The sequence below is a fragment of the Oryza brachyantha genome, chromosome 1 (assembly GCF_000231095.2).
Source record: "Oryza brachyantha chromosome 1, ObraRS2, whole genome shotgun sequence".
NCBI classification, from domain to species: Eukaryota; Viridiplantae; Streptophyta; class Magnoliopsida; order Poales; family Poaceae; genus Oryza; species Oryza brachyantha.
In genome coordinates this window covers 2,153,214-2,179,962 of record NC_023163.2, presented here as the reverse complement: position 1 = coordinate 2,179,962, position 26,749 = coordinate 2,153,214, and the positions used below count along the sequence as shown (strand labels likewise).

Sequence of the window (26,749 nt, the reverse complement as noted above, 5' to 3'; positions counted from 1 at the left end):
TAGGTATCATATCAGACGTTTGACCGGATGTCGGAAGGGGTTTTCGGACACGAATGAAAAAACGAATTTCATGGCTGGTCTGGAAATCGCGAGACAATCTTTTAAGCCTTATTAATCCGTCATTAGCGCATGTGGGTTATTGTAGCACTATGGCTAATCATGTACTAATTAGGCTTAAAAGATTTGTCTCACGATTTCTCCCATAACTGTGCAGTTAGTTTTTCGTTTTATCTATATTTAATACTCTATTTAGGTGTCCGTAGATTCGATTTGATGTTTTTGACGAAATTTTTGGAACTAAACAGCCCCTTACTCAGGGTCATCTTTTGGCTTTGTTTTATGTTATAACACAAAATTTAAATTTTAAATTTTAAATTTAGAGTTGATTTTGATTTTTTAACTGAAATTTATTTTCTGTATTTGGCTTTTAGATCGCTGTGAACACATATATAAAAGTTTTATTTATAAATTATTTTCTCTTTATAAATATACCGTTTGATTTTTTTTCTAAACAACCAAAAAGATGACCCCGAGTGTCCAAAGGAAAACGAGCTCCTAATTAGTTCTGCAAATGTTGTGAATCGCCACAAGCCCAGCTTCCTCATTTCGACGGTTCGACCCATTTGCAAACTTACATTTTTCTGATAAACAAATAGCATATTAGCTGTTTTATTTAAGGTTTCATCATTCAACTGGCATGCATGATGCATCATTGACTCATAGTCCACTACTCGTGAGATTGAGATGGATTCAATTCAGGCACAGATCCTTGCCCAATAAAATTAAAGAATATCCTGGACAGTTGTTTGGGTGTTATAAGTTATAACCAATCGGCGAAATGAAAAAGAATAATAATGCGTGAGACTCTGAACATGCTCCTATTAGACCCTTTTACAAGCAATCATCAATCTATATCTAGTTCACTAGTTCTTTCAAAGAATCATTAGACTATATATGTCAACCAGGCAAAACTCTGGTCGGGCATATTTGTTCCAACTTCTAGTCAATTCTTCAGACGTACAGGTACACTTGAACTTTCCTTCCGTGTGTGTGTTAGTTGCAGTTTCCAGGCTATACACCCTACAAATGACCAGACAGTCCTTGGTTCGGATCATACGTCGACAGCAACCTTCTCTGTTGATGATCAAAATAATTCGAGGAAATTAGGTAAGGTAAATTCAGAAACCGCGAAGTGAAAAGATCGAAAATTCAGTGAATGCTACTTACAATAGGCTCAAACTGAGGAGACAACAGGTTGTCTTCGAGATTTCTTAGCACCAGCAATATCTGCATCAGGTAACTGTAGTGTTTAGAAGAATTCATCTTTCATCATAGCAAAAAAAATATTTGCCGCCAAAATATTAGGAGAGAAAATTATGTACAGGAAGGTGCAAAAACAAGAAGCTAGTGTTGCTGTACTTACCGTCTTAACGGTGATATCATCCATGTTCTTCAGTTTCTGCAAATGAGTTTCAACTGGACATGGCGTGTCTGGATCGAAGATGTCACCGATGAACCTGTATACTTGTGCAAATCGCAGATCATCTGAAAACAATGAAAAATTTCATTCAGCTTACAGTATTTTCAGCAGGAATGCATTGTTAATTCCATGGAGCACTTTAGATATTTTGAGAGACGATTTGGAATTATTACCCGGTGATAGTGGAAGCTCGATCGTTTCATCCTGCACAGTGCTGGTTGTTGCCATTTCACTGGTGCCGCCTGTCCAGTCCATGCTCATATTACTGAAACTTGTTGCCCCCATGAATGAGCTTTCACCTGAATCATCATTGTAAAGAAAATGTTATTTCTCACGACACTTTGGTTGCAGGCTTGCAGCTCTGTCACTAGAGACTCAATTTGACGACAGACTTAATTACCAGGAAATGATACTGTTGGTTCAATCTGGCTGCCATGGTTCAACCAGGCTGCAGTGCCTGAAGTGCTTGCCCAATCGAAGCTCTGCATATCTGATATAAGTATCAGAAAACACTGTCAGATAACTAGTAACTATCAAGTGCGAGCGTCTCACTAACTACAGCACTAGCTTGTCAGTTGATCGATTGCTAATGGTGATTGGATATGGGCACTACTTGCCATTGGTTGGAGGAAGAACTCCAGTACAATCCCAGCCGATGGAACTCTGAACTGCAGCGACGTTGTGGTGCGTCGCCGGCATACCAATCGGGAAGCACTGCGGCTGCCCGTGGAGTATCGCCGTCGGCGCGACCGAGCTGCTTCCCGCCGGCGAACTCTGCTGCTGCATGACGAGCCTCCGCCTCGGGTACTGCGGCGGCAGGCCGGCGGCGAGCCCCAGCTTCTGGACCTTGAGGAAGTACTTCTGCGCATGGCTGCGGATCTGCACACATTATTCCACATTTACGAGGTCTCAATCAGCATTGCAATCTCTGCATTTTCTACTTGGATCTTCACAACGCAATAACTGAACGAGACCAAAAAAACGAGAGGATGATTTTGAACACAATTCAGGGTAGGGTACCTGTATGGTGGTCTTGGTGCCGACATGCTCCTCGATCTTCTTCCAATCGCGGCCGTACATGATGAGCGCATCGAGGAACCGCTCGTGCTCCTCTTCGCTCCACCTCTCCCGAGGCTTAGTGATGGTGTAGGGCTTCCTGGCCTTCTTCCCCGGCATCTCGCCGCTGTTGCTACTCCTATCCATCAACCCAACTCCCATCCCCCAAGATCCACTGCCCGGAGCACACGCACGCACACACATATATATACGTATGGAAGCAAAGCAAAGATTACTTGGTGGTTTTGACAGCTACTACTACTAACTACGAACGCGAAATCCCATCGCTCACAACGATCGGAGCGGCGAATTCGGGCAGCACGAGAGCTGGAGATCGGGAGGAGCAGGAGGTTGAGGGGAGCCTAAGAATTAGGCGGGTTTAGCGCGTACAGTTGGCGCGCGCTTGCATGGAGACGGCAACGCACCGGCGTGTGTGCGTAGGCTTGGGTCGCGGTGGCCACCGGGTTGGTGCAACGAGGAAGCACTCGCTGCGACGGAGCGCGACGTCTCGAAGCGGGGAAGGAAAGGCGCATGTGCGTGCGCGCGGATATGGGTGGCAGGAGCGGCGGACGAGTGTGGCAAATCTTGGCAATGCTTATCTACCGCACGCTTTCCGTTTCCGGAAAGTCGGCAGGGCCGGACGCTTCCTAAATCCGAAGGTTGTAAATAAATTATATAAAATTTCTTATCCGTTCATTCTAAAACATATTTTTTAAAAAAATTCTACAATAGTTTATTCATCTGTTTATATCTTTAATTATCTAAAAGAATCGGATATCTATCTATCTATCTATTATAATATAGAGATAACCAAAAAATGAGGCTCCACGTTTGCTCTGGGACCTAGAAATTATCACGTTAATCGGAGAAAAAAAATATGAACCATTAGATCATGGTGAGTCCAGATTATAACGATGTAGATTAATTGGAGACTAGAAATTACACACTAAACAGAGAAAAATGAAATATATGCACTGTTAGATTATGTGGGTCTAAATTATAACGGTACAGATTAATTGGAGAAAAAGAAAAATTCTACACATTAGATCATAATATATCTAGATCAAAATAAAAAATTAAATAACAGATACAAAGATTTATTAATTAAAAATCCGAGTAGGGACTGAACAGTTTGCACCAATACCAGGAGCACGGATTAGGGAGCGGCGTGGCCATCGTTGATGCCGTCATGGGCGCCACACGTTTATACTAAGTTAATTCGATTTTAATTAATTATTCCCTCCGGTAAAAGAATAGATCATTTAGGATAATATTTGATCAAACTTATAAAATTCCAATTATCCATAATTCCTTAAATATTTAATTTAAACATAAGACAAATGACACACATAGATTCTACTGGAAAAGTACTACATAATATGACAAATTTATTAAATTTTAGAAATTACCACGTTAATCGAAGAAAAAATTGCACCGTTAGATCATGGTGTGTCTAGATTATAACGGTGTAGATTGGTAGCTATAGTTGTATAAGAAGTATAATTATATATTTATTTAGAAATCGAAAATATTATATTTCTAATAGCACAAGATCATATCAAGTTGATCCATCCATATATTAGAATATATTAGAGTTGTATAGCTAATATAGAGTAGTGATAGGACACAATAAGGTCATATTTCCCTCCCTAATAAATACCAAGCAAACACAATAAGACTATAGTCGTATCAACCAAATAGATTAGCCAGCAAACAAATTTGTGAAAGAACAAATCCCTCCAAGGTGCTATTGTCGCCGGATTTGATCCTATCAAAGTGCTATTGTCGTCGGATTTTACCTTTTGCCATTTATTTTCTTCCTCTTACAAAAGCCTTTTTTATGTTATAGCCCATCGATCCCTCTTATTTCCTGTTTATATATATCATTACCATGCTCTCTCTCGATGGTAAAAATTACCACGTTAATTAGAGAAAAAGAAGAAAAGTCTATGTTGTAAGATCACAGTGATCCTATATTTAACGATTAGGATCTAATAGGTAGTTCATAAATTCTCACACGTAGCTATGGTTCTAAGCTTACGATACACCATGATACAATTAATATATGTTTAAAGAACAAATACAAATAGATAAATATTCGGTAGAATTATACCTAAATAGACAACAATTAAGATAAGTAAATAATCACATATTTTAGAGATTGAAGGTTAAAACAAATATGAATAAAACATAAAATGATTTAAATCTATCTGCGCAAATACGCCAACCTGCTGGTTCATTCTTTCCTTCCGTTAAAAACCATATCAAACGAAACATCTGTGAATGATTAATATATTCTCTTATCATGTAGTAATTGTGAAGGACAAACTTTCCTCATTCTGAATCCACGAGCTGTAGTCCTTTTTCAAACATATTCCCTTTGCCTCAAAAAAAATAGTCTCTTTATTTTTATTTTTAACTTTTAATTTTAAATATACGCTCGACCGTTTGTATTATTCAACTTTTTTTTTGCAAATAAGTAAAATTATAAGTTATTCTTAATTTTTTTAAGTAATAAATCAAAATTTAACAGCGTTAAGTTAAAAAGACAGAGGGGTACTATCACAATATAAACGAGCCGTAGTCCAAGTTTTTTAATTTTTTTATCTACAAAATTATCGAAAAAGGGGGAAATCGGTAGTCTAATTATTGTCTCTTTAGTTTTTTTTTTCTCAGTCGAAGGGCTAATCATGGAGTTCTCCTAATGTGTGGGAATTATCAAGATGGAGACATCGGCATCCTTTTTATTGACGTAGGTAAGCCGCGCGCCTTTCGTTTCCACGCGTTAATTTGCTGGTTTGGTTTGAGCAAATCACTTGATTCTTCTGATAAAGTTACATGCCAAAATGGGAAATTTCCGGTACTGATTCGGAGTTGCCAATGTAAAGGCACTTCACTGTACGGCTAGGCAGGGTCTTGATCACCCAGCCTGGATGGAACAGCACGTGTTATACGTGGCCAAACTTGGAATAATTAATAGCGCATATGTTTGTTGTGAATCGTGACAACCATGGGTGACCATGAATTTAGGACACGCTTCTCTTAAGAAGAATAAAACCGGAGATATGCACATGTTCATGGTGCTGTACGGTGTAACCTTTTTGTGTGGGTAGAAAGGCTATAAGCTGTAAGCATGGAATTCAATGAGCAATATACATATTAATTCAAATCCTCCTTTTTTCTATAAAAAAAGAAATCAACCAAAAATTCAAACCTCTTTTATTTTTTTAGCTTCAAAAGTTTGATTTTTTTAACTTAGTAAAACAAGAAATCTCCTTTTCTAGAGAGTAAATAATAAAATACCATGACTAGACGAAAATCTGTAAAGCATCTGGCCAAGTGGAATATCAGAATTTCGTGTTTACAGTTTATGATGAGAATTCAAATTGATATGGGCCGCACATAAGTTATAATCTCTTGGCGGCCCAATAAACATTGGGAACACGTAGGGTCGCAATCCAGTTCATAGCTTGCAAGGAATTGAAATCCCGTTGAGGTTTAGATAATACGGGCCCAATAAGTATGAGCCATTCCAGCACAGGATCCCACGCGCGGTGGCTCGCTCAGCACCCGCCGGTCGCCGCGCCACGAGTCAGGAGGAGCTACCACTGACAGGGCCGAGAACACTAGTGCTCGTCGGCTAGGGATAGGAAGCCCTCAGGGCTAAGCATATCAAAGTGGCCCAGAGAAAGCTCCAAAAGCGTCTTGCTTTGATACGTAACATACGTGAAGGGACCTACGCCGTTGGCCGAGGCATTCGACAACTTCATCGTAGGGAGCTTGTCCCGCTAAGAACCTCAGGAGGAAGAAGGTTGAGGATGTTGTGGGGCATTCCACGATGACCGATGACGTTATGGCCATTGTCAAGAGTCGAGACTAATGTATAATCTCGTTGTCTCACCCAATTCTTACATTTAATTGATGTTTCCTGAATAATCAGTCAGAGTCGTGTTGCTCTCCCATGACGTGGTTCAATGTTCAGTATAGGATCAAGTCGTTTATTTTGTTTTCAGTTAACTTTTGATTTTGTGGTTGTCGTGGCTGCCAATGATCGATCGCGGGATGGCGCAGTCAAATTGAATCATTGTGATTTAACCATTTAGGCGTTGTTTCAGTTGTAATAAACTCCTAGAGTTCAGGGTATAATAACACAAGTGAACCGAGATAACGCTGCTGGAGTTCGTAGCACAAATTTGTCGTCCTGCTGCTCCGATTCCTCTGTTCTTCAGACTGCTGTAGCGAATCTGAAAAAAAGTTCTAAGTTTTGAAGTTCAGCAATGTGAGATTTCAGTTCAAATCACAACAGACTACAAAAACCTTCCGTAACCAAGTTTCTCATCAATGTTGCTGCCTCCAGCGCCACCCTGGTACTGGACATGGAGCATCAGATGCATTGCGTCGTTGCTTCTGAGTTATTCGACGATTAGACGATCCTGCGCTGTGGAAGAGCATGATGATGACGAGACTCAAGGTGTGGAGAGAGCTAGGACTAATGGTATTGTGAACTCTCAGTCTCGTCGACACAACCGGAATGGAAGCCTTCGGGTTGATCCAAGATGCCCGTGGCAAGTTTGAACAACACATCGATTTGTTACGCAGTCTGTACCAGAGGACGCCAGTGGACGTGTTCATCCACAACTTCACCGACATAGTTCCCGAGGAAGTCTTGCTCGTCACCGTGATCCTCAAGATCACCCAGCGTGAGATATCTCATACCGTCGTTCACCATGCCAAGACCCACCACGTCTTCATTTGCTCCGACACATACCTTGACATCTAGGATGATCCACCATAGTGCAGCTGGCAGTCCTAGCTACCACTAGGGCACCGTCAGCCACTTAGACTTGGCACTTAGGAGGGCTAGCTAGAGACGTCGTCTCTAGCTTCCAAGTGGTCAGGGACATGGTTGACATGACCATAGTTCTCCCACACCGGTGCCCTCTTTAGGAATAATGGGCATCGGAGGCCCACACCTTCACGGTCCTCGCCACCGTGTAAGCCTCCATTGCGATAGGCGAGGTGTGCCGATCCATTTCCCTCGAGTTCGACAAGGCCTGGACTATTCCGCGCCAGTGTAAGTGAGCTAGCAACGACGGATGCCTCCAACAAGCGAGCCATCCTGTAATTGATGGATGGATGGTCTCGAAACTCTTGATCGGACAATTAGTTGGTCTGTGCACATAGGACACACAATTGACATGTCATGTTATGGTTACAAGTACTGCTAAAGTCTCTTTTATAACTCATGATATCATTCCATCTATCATTCATGGCGGTACAAGAAGCAATCTCCATATAGAATAAAAGTTTCCAATCTTTACTAATATAGTACTTCTAATATATAGGTCATTCACGGGTGTAAAAAACCCCATGAAGACGAACCAACACATTGCAATGTCAGCAATCTTACTGCTCTCCTAGTACACTGAACACTGAAGACCTTGGGGTCATTGTCAAACGGTACTTGCAAATAAAAAAAATTTATAAATAAAACTTTTATATACCTGCTCTTGATGATTTAAAAGCAAATGCTAAAAAATAAACTACGATAACAAAACCCTAAAATCAACTCTAAATTTAAAATTAAAAATTTAAATTTTGCCTTAGCTTCAACGCCCTAGCATACAGAAATTGACCTTTCGTTGTTTTCTTCAGAACCAAAAAATATAGTCGTGAATTGTGCCAGCACAACTACGGCTAAACCCCTATCTTTTTAATTATGCTTATGTTTATAAGTCAAAATTTGAATTTTTAACATTAAATTTAGTTTTTTGTTTTTTTCACCAAACATTATTTTCCGGCCTTGGGTTGGTTTTTAAATCACTAACAATATGTATATGAAATTTTTATTCATAAATTATTTTTATCGTTTGCAAATATGAAATGTGACTTTTTTCATAAAACACTTGAACAATCATCCCACCAGATAGACTTACAGTGCCTTAAATTTGGCCCACCAGATAGACTTACAGTGCCTTAAATATGGGGGAAATGGATAGCCCACAGTTCAAACGTCGATACTCCCTCCGTTTTATTAATGTAAGATGTTCGACTTTTTCGCTTCCAACGTCTGATCATTTATTTTATTTAAAAAATTATGGAAATATCATTTATTTTGCTTGTTACTTACTTTATTATCAAAAGAACTTTAAGCACGACTTGTCATTTTTTATATTTGTACTAAATTTTTAAATAAGACGAATGGTCAAACGTTACAACAAAAAAATTTAAACATCTTACATTATGAAATAGAGGTAGCAGTATTAGCCCAGCTAAACTTGTTCCCAAATCTCAATCTATGTGCATAACAAAAATAGCTCCCCAAGATGCTCTATCCCAAATATCCACGTTGCATCAACCAGCAGGGGCATCTTGATAATTTAACAAGCCAATAATTCATGTAGAAAGTCTCGCATGATTATAGAACTCATTCATCTATCCAAGAAAAACTACTGGATTACAAAAAATTCAAAGAATACACATACAGTCCAAAGCAACAAAAGCTCTTATTGACATGCACATGCGGTGATTGCAAACCTTGAGCAGATTAGCAGAAAGTGCCCAAAAAATTACACGCATGGCCTGCTTGTGTACAGACAGATACACAGGTGATCTGTTATACGTGTGAGAGTAAGAAAAAAAAAAGGAGCAAGGAATACAATGTATTACTCCACCTGATTTTTAATAATGATGTCATTGATTTTTTCTAAGAAACATGTAAAAACAGTCCTAACTATTAAAATTTGGAAGGAGTAGCAGCGACCATAAAACATGGAGATAAAAGAGAACTTGATAGCTCCATATTGAGTTAAATAAAGTTCAAAGGAGCTCTGAATATGCACTAGTACTTAGAATGGTCATAACTCATAACCGTCTTGCTAATACCAAGATGCAAAACCAATCATACATAATGCAGGAAGAATTTTCATTCAAAAAAACGAAAAACTACATGCAGATGAACCGAATATATAACAGCACTGTCAGAAACATCAGTGTAAACAAACTCCTGAAACACTGACGCTTAGTTCAACAGGATGTATGCAGATGCTCAGTTTTATTTTCGAAATTAACTAAACATATATACACAATGAAATCAAGACATGCAGTTTCCTATTTTCAGTTATTCATTGATCCTTTATGTACGACACCCACAAACTCAACGAGATCAAGTTCTAGTGCTCTAATTCGTGAATAGATTAATATCCCTTATTACTTGAGTGCCCATATTAACCTCCCAACAGCTATTCTTATTTCTTAAATCTGAATCCCCAAACATGACAGAAAAAATAAGCCCCCAATATGCCGTGTTGCAAATTTATTGGTGCATCTTGATCAATCGAACAATTAACAAGCTAGAAATCCAAGCAGAAAATCTTGCAACATCGGATTAAAAAGGCATGCATATATCCAAGGAAAACCTAGCTCAAGTACATGCTCAACCAATGATTCAGAAATTCATCGATCGGACGATACGAACAGGTAGCAAAGCAGTAACAAGTCAAATGGCAAACGCGAGCAAGCGACGGACCAACGAGGGATCAAGCAGACGAAGTCTCGACGGAATCAATGGCCTCCGCCGCCGGGCACATCCTGCCGTGCGCTGGCGGCCTTCCCGGCGCTCAACTCCACCCTCGCTATCGCGTCCGCGAGGTCACCAACGGCGACGATGCGCTCCTCGTCGATGAAGACGTTCACGTCAGGGACACCCTTATGCTCCAGCAGGAGGAGGACCGTATGCAGATGGCTGCGACACCAGCAAACGGAGGTGTACGCATCCTGGGCGTACTTCCCGGCGTCAGGGAGCTTGTTCCCAGCGTTCCGCTCCGCGAGGTGTCGCTCGCCGAGTTGGCTGTTCCCGAGTAGACGCATCGACGGGTGGAAGCTGCCGCCGCGGAGCGCGAGGAGCTCGGCCGCCTTCGTGGAGGACATCGCGCAGGCGAGATCTCCTGACACCTCCCCGAGCGCAGTCACCACGCGCTGGACCCTGTCGCGCATGGCCTCCGCGTCGCCGTCGATCGTCTCGACGGCAGCGACGTCAGGTGCGGCTGCACGCCGTGTAGGATCTCGCGCGCTCCCTGAAGCGGCTCGCCGCGCGCCTCCACCACACGCCCCCGGAACAGCGTCCTCCGCCATCTCTCTCGCTCTCGCTCGCTTGGTGGGGTGTTCGACTGTTTGTTTCTGGAAGGCGTCGCCTACTGTCCTCGCGGCGTGATACGAAATAGCCAGCGGCAGCCAGCCTGGAGACACGTGGAGCCCACGGCCGTAACGGATTTTTCACCTCGCGCCCCCGGAGTGAAGAAAGGTATAATACTCACAGTTAAAAATTCTAAACTGCGGGTGCACGCGTTGTCAGTGAGACGGTAATTTTCCGTCGCTTCTCCCGACCCGCGGCGTTTGTGACTATAAATTACGTGCTCGTCTTCGTCTTCACCCACCCAAACCGGCAAACCGCCACACGCTCCACCCGAACCACAACGAAAAAGAGAGAGAAGGCGGGGAGGGATAGCTCGATCGACGGCAATGGAGGAGATGGAGCATCTGGCACGGACTGTGCCGGGAGCGCTCATGCTCATGTGCAGCGGGAAAGAAGAGATCAGATTGATTGAGGTTGCCCGCAGCAAGGTCCAAGAGCGCGCTGCTTTGATGCGCAACATACGCCATGGGACGCCTGCGGAGGTCGCCTACAACCAGTTCGCTGATCCGGCGCCTGTAGGTGTCTGCCCCACCGTGATCCTCAAGGATGCCCACCGCGAGGTCGCGCATACCGCCGCTCGCCACGCCATGGCCGACCACGTCTTCGTCCGCTACGCCGCGCGCCATCGTATCCAAGACGAACAGCCGTTCCACAGATGGAAGGCTCACCACCAGGAGGTCGTCGGCCACCTCACCGAGTTGAGGAGGAAGGTTCAGGATGCGGTGGCGCAGTACGCAGCAGTTGATGATGTGGTCAACATAGTGTCGAAACAGAGTTAAACAGACCTACCAGAGGGGGGTGAATGGTAGAGAAAAACAAAACCCAAAAAATTTTTCGCGGAATAAAAGATTACCTCTGTCGAAGAATATCTTGATCGCCTTGCTCCTTATGCCACCGCTACCTTTATCTCGCCGCTCCTGTGCCGCCGATCAGATCGTCAAAATCCAGAAAGTCACCAGCGCCGATCAGATCGTCAGAATCAAGAAAATCACTAGTAGATGAGAGTCGAAGACGTAGATCAAATGAACTTGACTTAATTGCATCAACTAGAATTTACAAAGCGCACCAACAACGCTCCTCTCAAAATTGTTGATCTAGAACAACAACTATTCAACTCAAATTTTCTAATTCTAAATCTCACAAAAAGCATACCGGGGGCATACCCCTTGATACCTATTTATATCGAAAAAAAAACTATCTCTAACCAGACTCCTCGCGAACGCACACAAGCCACACGGGCCGGCCGAAACCAATCAGCACACGTACACGTACAGCCGAACAAATGCATCCGTAGAAGTCCATACGTATGCTTCCCTTGCTCCATACGTACTTATGCACGCCGAACTCTCCCAAGCCCATACATGTTACCTTGCTGCAACCGAACTCCTGTAGTCGAACCGAACACACACGCACATACGAAATACGGCTGGTCACCAAGCTCACGTACGACAAGCAAACAACTGCCACCGTACCAACAACCAAAAACCAACGTATATTCCATGCATACACCTGACGTCCTTCCATGCTACAGTACCAAACGTGGTACTGTAGCACTTTTTTTTCCTTTCCTTTTCTATATCAATTTTCTTTCAATTTTCTTCGCAGTTTCTCCGGTGCTTACACATGCAACATGTGAAGCCCGTTACGATTCCATCCCACACGGTGTTCCTCCACCATGTGCCACCTCGGATTCAATATCATCACCCGGCATACTCGATCGTCCGGACCTCAGCTCCTCCATGAGCCTAGTCACGATCCCACCGCCGTTGACCGATATTGACTTCCGAGAATCACGACTCTAGTCCAACCATGTCACATGGCATCTTGACCATTCAGACCTCAGTTCCTCCCTAAACCTAGTCATGGTCCTCGCCATTGACCACAGTTGACTTCAAGTCACCTGCACACACAGAGACAAACCAACCGCTTCCAGGCACAGATATCGCAACCTGACCCACATTAGTCACACACACCGACACCAATTTATAAGCCAATTGTTCATCACAAAACATTGATCATGACCATGATCTTACACATAGTGCCTACACACGACTCTGGTCAGTTCAAGCGCTGGGCATACGCGGCCGAGCTACTCCTAGACAATGCCGCCACTGTCGCCACCCTCGCTATTGACTTGGTGCACCAGGTACGACACGTCGTTGCCCTGGAGTTCTTTGACACATGGCAGATTCTACAGCATTGTCAAGCTCGACTGGCGACAATGAGGGAGGCAGCGCTTTCAACGCTGGGAGCCCTCAGGCTCATCGGCAACTCCGGGATGGAAGTCTTCGGGTTGTTACGAGACGTCTACGGCAAGTTCGACAAGCTCACTGACTTGCTGGAGAGGGCGCGCAAGGGGGTATCGGTGGACGTCTTCGTCGACAACTTCGCAGACCCAGTTCCGGAGGAAGTCTTGCCTGTCGCCCTGATCCTCGAGATCATGCAGCTGGAGATGTCACATACTGTCGTTCGCTACGGTGAGATCCACCGCATCCTCGTTCGCTTCGGCACCTACTTTGGACTCCAAGACGACGAACGATACCAGGGATGGCACTCTCACCATCAGCACGGTGTCGCGCACTTCGACAAAGCAGCGAGGATGGCTACAGAGGTCGTCTCTGGCTTCCGAGCGGCCAGGAAGTCGATTGCCAAGCTACGGGATAACCCGTCTCTTCAGGAGGAAAACATACTGTGGGCGTACGGCTCGATGGTCCTCGGCATGTCGTTCGTCTCCGCTGCGATGGACGAGGTGCGCCTTGCTCGCCATTCCGTTCTTCTCGAGTTTGAGGAGATATGGATGATTCTGCGTCTGCGTCGTGGTCACTGAGCTAGCGGCGGGGTACGACGTACGTCCCCAAGAAGCCCGCAAGTTAGTGATTGATCGATCGTATGAAATACTCGAAATATTATAGTAAATTTTTTGCAAAAATATTGTAAGTTGTCGTTCTTAGTTGGAGCATGCTAGAACTCCATGTCTTTCTCCTTTTTACTTTCCGATCATCGCTATCAATCTAAAAGCCCACCATTAAATCCATTTCTTTCATAACTATCATGTCCGGTGCTACCTTTACACTAATAAATATTTTTATTTAAGATATGTCCATATTACTAGTTCTCAATCTTACTCGTTCAAAATTGTTCTATCCAAGTTCATATCGAATATTTACTTAAAGTTCCACTACTCAGAAGTGAAGCCCACGGCCGAACCGACGCGTCGCCCTCGCACTCAGAAGTGAAGCCGAGTCCTCTATGTTGATCAGCATCGCAACCGACGTCGTCGTCATCCACATCACTCTGCCATGCGATTGTTCATCCAACGATGTCATACCTCCACGCGTCGTGCATTCATTCATCAGCATGAGCCAAACCGACCTTCACTATTTTTCCTCTATGTTCGAGCTTCTGGAGCTCGAGTTCGCCACCGCCACTGTCACTCTCCATCCATCTTCCCCACGTCCACCTCACCAGTAGTCCCCAACGGCGCAAAGGGTCACGATGCCCATCTCCACCTCTCCCTGAAGCTGCGCCGACTGCCTGGGCCGGAACCACCGCCGTCGGGCTCGACCAGGACAAGGTCAAGGTTTCGGTGGCCGGCGCTCGATCAAGAAATTTGTCGTCTCCTCTTCTGCTCCATCTCTCGAATTGAAGGCAAAAAATGGGACCGTGGCACTCTTGCGCTTTATTCCCCTCTCCTTCCCTGTTGAAATCGTCGCCGGAATTTCACCGGGGTCACCTCCCGCGCCGCCGTCTTGCGGCTACTTGGTTTTGCCGTCGCCGGCTGCACGGCGTTCCGCCGTCTCGCGCCGCCCCGCGCCCATCCGCCGGCGCGGCTGTCACCTCCTCCCTTACCTGGTTCTTCCCGGCCGCCGCGCCTGGGCCTGAACCTGAACCCGCCGGAGCGCCGCCGCCCTCTTCTGGCCGCCGTCGCCGGCCCTGCAGGCTGCTTCCCGGCCGTCGCCGTCCCAAGGGACAAGTCGGCCTGGACCCCGCGACCGTGGATCCGGTTCCCACTGGCCGGAGCCGGCTTCTCCCGCCGCCGGCACCCTCCTCCTTGCCGGCCGCCTCTGTAAACGAGAGAGAACAAGAAAGAGAGAAGAAAGAAGAGAGAGAGGAGCGGGGGAAAAAAGAAACGAGGAGAGAAAAAAAAAAGAAGAAAAGAAAATTAGGGAGACAGAACAAAGAAAAAAAAAGGAAAGAAGGAAATAAAGAAAAAAATAAAAGGGGAAGGAAATAAAATAAAATAAAATAAGTAGAGGCCATTCTAATTTCTTTTTCCTATTAAAAATAAATCAAAATTCCTTTTTTCTTCCAAATCAATTCCTTTATAAATTTAACCTTCGATTTCGAAACCGAAACCTATTACAAAATCTTTGCCTAAAAAAACCTAATCAAGATTCTTGGAATTATTTCGAATATGTTGGTATCAGTTTCGACACCATCGGAAATTCTGTTGGTGTAACCCTAATTTTTTTCGAACCTAAAGATTACTATTCATCGAATATTCCAAACCTATCTAAATTTGATGTCAACTCCTTGATCCGATAAGTTTTCTTTTTGCTAACTATCTTTACACATCTAAGCTATATTATCCATATCCAGAGCCCATCTTAAAATATTGATGCCTTTCAAGTGTTGAGTTCATATCATTCATTTTGACCGATCTCATTTGATTCCTAAATCTTTTTGTTTCTATATACAAAACCATGTACGACCTAAATAATTATAGTTAATTATACTCGATGACTTAGTGACCTCCTTTCACTGATTAGCCACTTCCTTGATTCGAACTGAAGATATTTGATCCATAGATTTTCTCGTTTGATATGCATAGCCATGCCTCATATGCATAAATAATTCAAACTAATGCTAAGATTCCATGGATGCTCTGTAAAAACATTTCCCCTGCCAATTTTGCTTCAAAGTTCTGACACATTTACTAGTTGTTAGTGAATAATGGAATGCGATCCATGTTGTGTCTTGAACTTGCTGCTGAATCTCTCAGTTTGTGATGATCATTTACTATATATAGAGTAATTTTACCGTCTTGAGTAGTATCAAATTCCACACTAAATATTTTGTACGTCTCGGTATATACTCAAGGACCATAAAATTGCTCTCTACTGTATGTTTGGGTTAAACGCCACGGTAGCAAAGCTATCTAGGGTAGGGATGGGCATGAGTCCACCCCAAGTAATTCATGACCGTCTCTAACTCAAATAAATAAACTGCTTTTTATTTTTGGGAGCCATGGATTGCCCATGGGTCGATCGTTGCCCATCCCTCTTCTGGGGCAACACCGGCGTGGCGCTGCAGGATTATTTCGAACCACCAAATCAGCATAGCCTTACTAATTTAGCAGCATTGACAAGTTGCTTAAAGTTTCAATTGACCATTTTTCATAAGAAGGATTCCATTTAACAGTAGAACAATCATTGAAAAGGTATGGAGGGATACTAAAATTTTAGTGTAAAATTTAATACCTACTTAAGGACGGTAAAAATTTTAGTACCTCTCGATATCTATTCAAGGATTGTAAAAATGCTCTTAACAGTAATGAGGTCAGTCACATGATCACATCTCATGTAGGAGTCTAGAGACTACTGTACCGTGATTTTTTTTTCAAATTCGGATGGAGATTTAGTAATAACCTATCCTACAAATAATGTATCTCATTTCCTACCTAGTGTATTTTAGTTTCTCGTGTGTCATCATTTAAAACTTTTTATTGGAGTATGAGTGGATTGCAACCTATTGAACATTCTTAAAAATACACGATCACATGTTAGGTTCAAATCCCTGTCGCCGTCTCATCAACGTCTTTTATCAAACTTTGTTCATGAAACGAACATCCGGTCTCATCGTCTCAAGTAGATATGTAATCGACAATAGAAACAAGAATTTTTTTTATGGCTTAATCTTTTCCTCTACCATGGGAATGAAATCTTTTTTCTCCATCTCCCTCCATGTAATGCCACTATTAAGGTTTGTTTAATTAGCATTTTTACAGCACTTGAGTATGCACCGAGAGATATCAAAATTTTAGTGTAAAATTTGGTATCTTTTTTAAGATACTGAATTTTACATTAAAATTTTGATACCTCTCAACATTTTCTCAAAAACTATAAAATTGCTCTTATTTAATATAATTTTGGTGGGGCTTCTCGTCCCCCGGTGACTACTATAAAATCTCAGCTTCGGATCATCAAATTGATGAGGATTCAGAAGAGAGCAGAAGAACGAGGAGCCTGGAGGCCCACGGGCTACAGCAGGTTCATTAAGGCCGGGATCTTGGGCCATCTTAACCTGCCGAATTTCCCCTGTAAGTTTTGGTATGCCGACTGAATTGTTTGGGCCCAAAACAAAGAACGCAGAGTCCAAGCTGATCCAGATCTTTTGACGTGATCAAGACTAATCTCCTGCACCCGGTCACACAGACGGCACCCAACCACGCAACCGAATCTGTTGTTTTTTTGTTTCTCTTTTTCCATGGAGTCCGTCACGGTTGAGCGCGAGGCGAAACGGCGGCCGCGAGATCCATCCGGTGGCGGCGGCGACCTAATCAGCCACCTCGGCGACGATGTTCTCGCGCACATCCTCGGCTTGCTGCCCACCATGGCCGACGTGGTGCGCGCATGCGCGGTGTCGCGGCGGTGGCGCCACCTCGTGGCGCGTGTCCCTTTCCTCCGCTTCCCCTGCCCCGATGACGATCATGAATTGTGCCGGCAGGAGAAGCTCGATGAGTTCGTCCGCTTCGTCAACAGCGTCCTCGGCAGGCGCGGTGCGGCAGACCAATCCGATGCCGGCGTCGAGGAGCTGGCCATCTCCCTCAGGTGGCCGTCGTTCCATACCCTCGACATGGTTGGTCGCGCGCCGTGCGTCGACGTCGCCCAAGTCGATGCCTGGATCCGGTATGGTATGCAGCGGGTGTCCGAGTCTTTCACCTTGCAACTTGAATGCCCGTTCAGGCTAGGCAGCAGCAACAGCTTGGACGGCGGCGTGGTTTTGGGTGAGCTTCCCGGGTCAGCAAGGTTGAAGACCATGGTCTTGTCATTGACCAACGCTTGTCTTCGGCTCCCCGCCGACGTGACGTTCGATTCGCTTACGGATCTTTCGCTCGAGAATGTGCGGCTCGACGACGACGACAGCGTCCACCTCCTCCAACGCCTCTGGTCGCCAGCATGCTGCCCGCGTTTGCAGAAGCTACGTCTGCATAGACTAATAGTCGCTCAGGTGGTAGAGTTGCATATCGTGTCCGATGGCCTTGTAGAGCTGTCGCTGGAGGAAATCAGCCGAGGAAATACGCCTTTGTTGCTGGAGATCAAAACCCCCAGGCTCCGTGTTCTCCACATGAGATGCTCTCTGCATCTACGGAAGCTGGCGATCTCGGCGCCGAGGCTGGAGGAGTTCACAACCCCCCACGTCAACGTGAATCCCATAGTCATCGCCGAGGATATGCCGCGCGTGCGGAACCTCGAGATTCCGCTGAGGTTAATAGGACCTGGATGTGTTCGCCGTATAAATCAAGCTAGCATTCAACTTCTACAATGCTTCAGATTCCTTCAGTTTCTCAAAATAGACATGTGTATTTCCCAGGTACGTATGTTGTTTGAGCAAATTTAACATTCCTAAGAAAGGTACTGACAATTTCTATTCTAGTGTAAATTTTGATAATTTTTTTTTCAAGAATGTTCAAATTGCCATTCCCAAATATACATGTTCTATGAGAAATTTTTTTAAAAAATACCGAGAAGTACCATAATTTTATTATAAATTTTGGTACAGTCAATTACCATATAACTTGACGTACTAAAATTAAAAATTTTGTTTTTAAATTTGTGTACCTAAAGATATTTTCTTAAATATGATAAAATTACCCCTGTTGTATATACATACCATGCATGCGCTCTTATGGTATTAATTAGTTTGCGCTTTGCAGATGCATTGCAAGTGTCGTAGTTAACTACGACTCTTTTCCGTGCTATATATATAATTTTACTATCTTTAGAGATACCTTTTTTTAATATGAAATATCACCAGGCCCTTTAAAGGTACTAAAATTTTAAAAAATTAATACATCGAGTTATTTTTTTAAATATGCTTTAGTGTTACTCATTCGTACGTATATAGTATGTAACGTAAATGTTTTTTCCCTTTCTAATATATTGAAGGTGCATGCATGTTTTGTTAGATATAATCATTCATGATGCCTTCAACTTCAGGCTTAAAAACCTAACATTGATCCTTTGTGCAGGAATACGAAGAGGTTGATTTGATGAAAGATGTACCACAGCTTCCTCATGTTACATCTTTATCAATACGAGTTCTGGCGTTGGACGAGATGTACGACATTGCTAGCATATTATGTCACCTTACTCGCTGCAAATTTCTCAAACATCTCCAGCTTGGCATAAGTTATCATCAGAAGGTAAGTTGCTATAGTTCCATGTGAGTTACTCCCACCGCATTTTAATATATGACTTTTTTCACTATCCATCTTATTTAAAAAAAAGATTTGTGATTATCATTTATTTTATTATGATTGGATTTTTTAATATATTTTGATTATTACTCACACTTTCACATGTTTACACAAAAAATTAAATAAGATAAATGGTCAAAGGTATGTCAAAAAGTTAAAGATGTCATTTATTAAAATATGGAGGGAACAACTTACCGTTGGTTCTCTTATGATAAGATTTTCTTTTACCATCCTCGTGAAACCATATAGAGTTGTCGTGTTTTCTAGTATAAAAACTTTGTTACCTAAGGTATTATTATGAGACACTAAAATTTTACACTAAAACTTTGATTCCTCTAAATATTTTTTCAAGAATCTTAAATTTTCATTTATAATAAATAATTCTTCTCAATCTTATATATGATGATGATGATGATGATGATTCACAGGCAAATCACAAAAGATCTGTAGGAGTTGGCAATCAAAATCAGTGGGATCACCCTATCATCTCCCTAGAGCATCTTCAAGAGATAAGGTTCACTTGCTATTGCCGTGTGCGAGAGTACGAAGCTAGGTTGATGAAATTGTTGCATGTAAGTGCACCGACCTTGAAGAAGATGACAGTAGTATTTGTATCGGAGTTTATGCGTTCCGAAAGCCCAGAAATTCTTGGAAAAGAATGTGAAGAATTTATACGTAGCATTGCACTCGATAAGGAAGGAAAATGGGTATTCTGTTACCATAATGTTCATACGCAAAATTATCCTGTGCTCGAGTGGACGACAATTACAGCGGAGCAGAGCTAGCACGTGGATTAATCAACAACTAATGAAGGTGTTCCAATGCCCGCTACTGTTTTTTCCACTCAGAAACACGTGGCTACTCATTGTGGCTGTTATTAGTTTATTATGTGAGTTAATCCAACAGTTATAGTAGAATATATAATAATTGCTATTTTCCCTGTTTTCAAATGGTGTCCAGTGGTTGTGGTTACCTTCGACAGTTGACATTAATGTAGGAATATAGGAAATCAACTGTTATCCATTTAATGTCAGTAATTATTGTCTTATAATTCATATCGTTTTAGATAATTATATACTTAGATGTTAAAAATTTTGAACATTAATATTTTTAAAAATATTTAGTTTAAATACACTGCGACAACATGTACACACAAGCCTTAGGAAATACTTTTAATAAATGTAAGTATTTATTTTATACATGTATATAGTGATAGTCAAAACAAATATTTTGAAGATGACGTCATTATCTAAAGTGATATAAATTATTAAACGAGTAGTCTGAGAAAAAGTTGTATGTATGTGACTTTTTTTTGTCAATTTGTGGGATAGTCCCACCACAACGGTTATTTATCACTTGTCTGCAGTGGCCTATTATCTTGTATCGGTTCACCGATCGAACATTAAACTGAAGAAACTTCCATTCTCTAATGATATTTATTTTTCTTAATTAGTTTCTGCATGTACAAATTATTATGTTTTAGGTTAGATTCTTTGGGTTGATATATACAAAATACTCACTCCGGTATTTTTACTTAGCGTTGTTGAATTTTGGACCTACATTCGTTTTATTTAAATTTTTTTACAAATATACAAAATTATAAATCCTGTGATGATTAATAAATCAAAATAAAACAATTAATAATTATGTATTTTTATAAATAAATATGAATGAAGTCAATGACATCAAATAAAAAGAATGATGTATTTTCTGGACGCTTTTGTTCATAGATAACTTTTAAAAAAACACAGTTATTTGCTTCTAGTAGTTACAAAACAGAGGGATCAAGCCGGTATTGAGCGTTCCTTTTCCTAATTTTAGGTCACCCCAGATCAGAGGAAGCGGTGAAGATAGAGTTCCAGCATGAGCGTGTGTAATTTTGTTTCTACTCGGTGTTCACAATATATAGCGTGCGTTCCATGACGAAACCATGCAAAAATTCGTTGATATTGTTGAGGATTTTGTGGCACATGTTCTAGTCCAAAATTGAACTATTTGATACTTATTGTGTCCGACAGGAAGGGCTCCAGATGTTCTCGTGTTCCGCACACGCTGTGAACTCCAGCCACCTCATGTCAACCCATTTGCAAACTTCTATTTTTCTGACAAACAATTAATCAACAAGTGCATCTTGATAATTTAACAGGCTAGCAATCCACGTAGAAAATCTCGCATCATCAGATTAAGAAAGGCATTCCTATATCCAAGAGAGAACTACTGCACTAAAAGAATCCACAGAATCTACGTATAGCCGCCGAAAGCAACAGAGGCTGTTATTGACATGCATCCAGAGTGCTTGGTAACCTTGAGCAGAAAGTGCCAAAAAAAAATTATACACAAACACGCAGTTGACCAGTCGTGCGGACGAGATTAAGGAAAATCCACGAGCAAAGAACAGAAGAACAACGAGCATGGACGTAAAAGATAACTTGATCACTTCGTATTTAAGGAAAGCTCAAAGGAGTTCTGAATATGCACCAGTACTTGAAATGATCATAACTCTTGCTAATACCAACGTCATACGTAATGCAGACAGAAATTTCATTAAGGAAAGGAAAAGCTGCATGGAGATGAACCAAAACACAGCAATGTCAGTGTAAACAAACTCGTGCAACACTGACGCCTTTAGTTGAAGAGACTGCATTCAAATGCTCATTTTTATTTCCGAAATTAACCAAACAGATATACACAATGATACTCTGTTTCCTATTTTCAGTTATTCATTGCACCTTTGTGCAGCACAGCCACAAACTCAAACAGATTCTAGTCCTAGTGAGAGAAACAGTTTTTAGCACACGAATGTATGTACACCCGTGTGCTTGTATGTTATCTAAATAGTCATTAAAAATATAAAAAAATTTGGCAAGATAGATTAATATGAGTTATATCACTCCACAAACATGCAACTTTAAATTTAACTTCTACAAGTTGTAGAAAAAAAAAACTAAAACTAAGCATACGCATATTCATAATTATTTTTGTTATTTTTGCTACAATTTGTAGAAGTTGAATTTAAACTTGCATGTTAGTGGAATGATATAACTCATATTAAACTATCTTGTCAAATTTTTTCATACTCCCTCTGTTTCATAATGTAAGATGTTTTGACTTTTTTCATGCAATGTTTACCATTTGTCTTATTCAAAAAACTAGCAGGGTGGCCCACACATATTGCGCGGCTAGCATCGGTATATAAGGTTTTTATCTTGATAATAATTAACTTTTAATTATTCATTCAAAATAAAATTTATCTAAATTTATTTTTACGTCGAACCTTATTTATCTCTATTCTAAATTATACTTGTACATACACTCTTTTCTGCATAATAATTAATTTATAATTCAAATTTTAGATATTTCTAAATTTATATTTATATGTTGACTTCTCTTGATTTACTTATTTTTTACCGGAACTTTAGATCTTTCTAAATTGTATTTATAGATGGACTCTTCCCTCAATATCAATTAATTTAAAAATTTTAATTTTAATTTTGGATTTTTTTATAAATTGTATTTACACATGGACTCTTTTATATTATTTTCTTTATTTTTAGTTCTGAAACTGTTTTTCTAATCGAATTTTTACCGTAATTTTAGATTCAGATGTTTCCAAATTGTATTTATGGATGGACTCTGAAATTTGTTTTTTTTCTAAACTGTGTTTACACGTATACTCTTTTTAATTATTTTTTGTTATTTCTAATTTTGAAATTGTATTTCTAATTGGATTCTTTTTTTGATTAACATGGGTTTAATTCAATATTTAGATTTTCTAAACTGTATTTACACATCTATTATTTTTATTATTTTCGTTATTTTTAGTTCTAAAATTGTATTTCTAATCGGATTCTTTTTAATTACACATGGACTCTAAAATTGTATTTCTAATTAGATTTTTTTATGTTTTTGATTAACGTGAGATTTTTGAACATGCATATATAGAAACATAATTATATGTAATGCATTATAAACAACTGGCTGCCAGAATCATTACGTCATTGTGTCCGTATGTTGTTAATTTGTACCCTCTAGAGTGAACGTGATACTCGTGCCTAATCGTATGATCTATGAGATATATCATGTTCTAACAGTGTAGATTTTTCTTTTTTTTTCTTCAATTAACGTGATAATTTCTAGCCTTAAATTTAGACCATATGATCTAGATATTTCATGATCTAACATTATAGATTTTTTCTTCGATTAACGTGATAATTTCTACAATTTAGAACGAACATATATTATAATATATATGTAGATTGTGTTCAACTCGGAAACCAATTGTAAGCGCCATATTATGTTATATTTGTACGTTGATCCATCGCTGAACCAAATAATTGAGCATATCCGATTAAGATATTCTCGCGTGAAGGAGGAAGTCCGACTCAAATACCGGTATTTTCTTTTTTTTCTCTCTCTCTTATAGTATACGGTCTGTTCATTGTCCGACTAAAAAACTGATATTTTCTTTTTTTTCCCTTTCTCCTATTTTCTTTCGATTAATCTCGGAATTTCTAGCCCGTGAGAATTAACGTGGTGGTTTGTTTTTCTATTACTTTATATATATAATAGATTATGAAAATATTATTTATTTTGCTTTTGACTTACTTTATTATCAAAAGAACTTTAAGACGATTTATCATTTTTATATTTATACTAAATTTTTAAATAAGACGAATGGTCAAACGTTAAAAAAAATCAAACATCTTACATTTAATACTATTTAGATGACATATAAGCAACGGATGTACATACACCCGTATACTTAAAAACTGCTTCCAGTCCTAGTGCTCTAGTTTGTGAATAGATGAATATCGCTCATATTAACCTCCCATAGCTAAACCTGTTCGTAAATCTGAAACCCCAAACATGACAGAAAAATTAAGCTCCCATTCTCCCAATCTGCTGTCTTGCAAATTTGTAGGTGCATCTTTACAATTGAACAATTAACAAGAAGCTAGCAATCCAGGTACGTAGAAAATCTCGCATCATCGGATTAACAATGCTTGCATATATCCAAGGAAAAACTACTGCATTATAATCCAGGTGAGGAACAAGTTAATGCTCAACTAATGATTCAGAATTCATCATCAGACGACACGAACAGGTAGCAAAGTAGGAACAAGTCAAATGGCGAACGCGAGCATTCGACGGAATCAATCGGTGCCGCCGGCGGACACATCCTGCCGGGCGCCGGCGGCCATGCTGCGCCCCAACCTAACCCTCTCTATCGCGGCCGAGAGGTCAGCAGCTGCGGCGACGCGCTCCTCCTCGATCACGTCCAGGAGACCCGGATAGTCCAGCAGGAGGATCATCGCATGCAGGTGCCCGCAGATGCTGTCAAAACAGGTGCACGCTTCCTGGGCTGCCTCCACGGCGCCATGGAGCTTGGCCCCAGCGTCCATCTCCGCAAGGTATTCATCCTCTCCGAGCTGGTCGATCTCGTGGTAGGGAAACAGAGGGTTGAAGCTGGCTCCACGGACAGCGAGGAGCTCGGCCCCCATCGCTGGACGCGTCCACGAGAACCCGCAGCACGTCCTTCAACCTGGCGTCCTTGGCCGCCGCGTCGCCCGCGAGAATCGGCGCCGCCAGGTGCTCCCGCTCGGTGAGGACGTGGAGCACGGTATCGAAGAGGCCCTCCGCCTCCACCACCCGCTCCCGCAACCGCGCCCTCCAGGCCTCCTCCGCCATCTCTCTCGCTCGCTTGGTGGGTGTTCGAATGTTTGTTTCTGGAAGGCTTCGCTTCGGCTTCGCTGCGCGAAGACACGTGAAGCCCACGGCCGTAACGGATTTTTCACCTCAGGGCCGGAGTGAAGAAGGTAAATACTCACGGTTAAAAACTTTTAAACCGCGGGCGCCCGAGTTATCAATGAACCAGATTTTCACCTCTCCGCGCGGTGCTCGCGCCTATAAATTACATGCTCGTCTTCGTCTCCATCCAAACCGCCACACGCTGGGAACAGACGCTTCATCCCCAACCAAAACTGAGAGAGGGGGAGAGGGAGAGCTCGATCGACGGCAATGGAGAAGTGGGATGATCTGGCGCGCACAGTGAAGGAAGCGTTCATGAAGGTTGGCAGCGCAACGGGATGGTTGGAAGGAAGCCATCAGGTTGATGGACCTTGCCCACAGCAAGCTCCATGCGCGCGCTACCATACTGCGCAACATACGCCAGGGGATGCCGGTGGTCCTCGCGTAGCACAGGCACTTCTTCCTGGCCCGGAGGGAAATAGTTTTAGTACATGTGTGCTTGCATGCTTATATAAATAGTCATTAAAAAATATAAAAATTTTTGACAAGAATATTCTGGAGCAACACCGGTGTGGCGCCGCAAGATTATTTCGAACCACCAAATCAGTATAGCACTACTAATTTAGCAGTATTAACAAGTTGCTTAAAGTTTCAATTGACCATTTGTCATAAGAAGAATTCCGTTAAAGTAGAGCGATCGTTGAGAAGGTATCGAGAGGTACCAAAATTTTAGTGTAAAATTTGGTACCTACTCAAGGACTGTAAAAATTTTGGTACCTCTCGGTACCTATTTAAGGACGATAAAAATGGTCTAATAGTAAGAAGGTCAGTCACATGATCACATCTCATGTAGAAGTCTAGAGACTACTGTACCATCATTTTTTTTGTCAAATTTGGGTGGAGATTTAGTAATAACCTATCCTACAAATAATGTATCTCCTTTCCTAACTACAAATTTGGGTGTGTGTCTTGCTCGCCATTCCGTTCTTCTCGAGTTTGAGAAGATATGGATGATTCTGCTTCTGCGTTATGGTCACTAAGCTAGCGGCGGGGATACGCCGTACGCCCCCAACAAGCCCGCATGTTAGCGATCGATCGACCGACCGGTTAGCTCGAAACTCTCAATCGAATTGAAAAACGGCGGCCGTATTAGACGTATCTATCTTTTCTTCTACATCTCTAGATTAGTTTGGTATACATTAGTAGTGGAGTACTGTATATTCCATGTATGCTCTGTAAAAACATTTTCCCTGTCAATTTTGCTTCTGAGTTCTGACGCGTTTACTAGTCACTAGTGAATAATGGAATGTGATCCATGTTGTGTCTTGAACCTGTTGTTGAATCTTTCAGTTTGTGATGATCATTTACTGTAGAGCAATTTTATATTCTTTGAGTAGGTACTGACCAAATTTCACACTAAAATTTTAGAAAAGTCCGGATCCATATGAAAGAGACTTGATAATCTTTCCATAAAGTAATTGCACATCCAAAATAGAGTCGAAATGAATTCGTGGCAATCGTCACAAGTTGTACTGACGTACAGTCTGAATCCAGCCCTCGCGAATCCACTTCCCTTTGGATCCTTTCCATCATTCATAAGCAAAACAAGAGTGGACACATCTCCATTGTATAAATAATATGAATATGAACTTAAGAATGAACTCACATGATAATTGAGTTGGCGTGCACGAGTGTGAGTAATAAGACCATGTAGTTGTACTTGTGTGGATATAGGCGTGGATGTATCAATAGCGTTGATGTCCTCACCATCATCTAATCTGCCTGCAAGACA

The 26,749-nt window shown here is 41.6% G+C and overlaps 3 protein-coding genes across 3 annotated transcripts; 1 reads left to right on the top strand and 2 right to left on the bottom strand.

Moving 5' to 3' along the window:
* Nucleotides 1–835: 835 nt before the first annotated feature.
* Nucleotides 836–2,780, bottom strand: LOC102720919 (protein REVEILLE 8-like). The gene is made up of 7 exons (XM_040529737.1): nucleotides 2,501–2,780; nucleotides 2,098–2,359; nucleotides 1,881–1,970; nucleotides 1,654–1,779; nucleotides 1,424–1,545; nucleotides 1,228–1,287; nucleotides 836–1,134 (listed from the first exon to the last, which is right to left on the bottom strand). Exons 1-7 carry the CDS (start codon nucleotides 2,738–2,740, stop codon nucleotides 1,081–1,083), a joined length of 954 nt encoding a protein of 317 aa, XP_040385671.1. The 5' UTR covers nucleotides 2,741–2,780; the 3' UTR covers nucleotides 836–1,080.
* Nucleotides 2,781–8,862: 6,082 nt separating this feature from the next.
* Nucleotides 8,863–10,951, bottom strand: LOC107304852. Its single transcript, XM_040529743.1, has one exon. It carries the CDS (start codon nucleotides 10,667–10,669, stop codon nucleotides 10,100–10,102), a length of 570 nt encoding a protein of 189 aa, XP_040385677.1. The 5' UTR covers nucleotides 10,670–10,951; the 3' UTR covers nucleotides 8,863–10,099.
* A 6,940-nt stretch (nucleotides 10,952–17,891) lies between these two features.
* On the top strand, nucleotides 17,892–20,145 carry LOC102721126. The gene is made up of 3 exons (XM_015838863.2): nucleotides 17,892–18,323; nucleotides 18,982–19,155; nucleotides 19,638–20,145. Exons 1-3 carry the CDS (start codon nucleotides 18,078–18,080, stop codon nucleotides 19,992–19,994), a joined length of 777 nt encoding a protein of 258 aa, XP_015694349.2. The 5' UTR covers nucleotides 17,892–18,077; the 3' UTR covers nucleotides 19,995–20,145.
* The last annotated feature ends 6,604 nt before the right edge of the window (nucleotides 20,146–26,749 follow it).

Excerpts from the sequence above, each read along its gene's own strand:
- LOC107304852 (XM_040529743.1), bottom strand. The coding sequence starts at position 10,669 with ATGGCGGAGGACGCTGTTCCGGGGGCGTGTGGTGGAGGCGCGCGGCGA.
- LOC102720919 (XM_040529737.1), bottom strand. The coding sequence starts at position 2,740 with ATGTGTGTGCGTGCGTGTGCTCCGGGCAGTGGATCTTGGGGGATGGGA. Across the intron at positions 1,971-2,097 it reads AGTTCTTCCTCCAACCAATG|ATATGCAGAGCTTCGATTGG; the intron begins GCAAGTAGTGCC and ends TACTTATATCAG. Across the intron at positions 1,780-1,880 it reads ACCAACAGTATCATTTCCTG|GTGAAAGCTCATTCATGGGG; the intron begins GTAATTAAGTCT and ends ATGATGATTCAG.
- LOC102721126 (XM_015838863.2), top strand. The coding sequence starts at position 18,078 with ATGAGATGCTCTCTGCATCTACGGAAGCTGGCGATCTCGGCGCCGAGG. Across the intron at positions 18,324-18,981 it reads TAGACATGTGTATTTCCCAG|GAATACGAAGAGGTTGATTT; the intron begins GTACGTATGTTG and ends TCCTTTGTGCAG. Across the intron at positions 19,156-19,637 it reads GCATAAGTTATCATCAGAAG|GCAAATCACAAAAGATCTGT; the intron begins GTAAGTTGCTAT and ends GATGATTCACAG.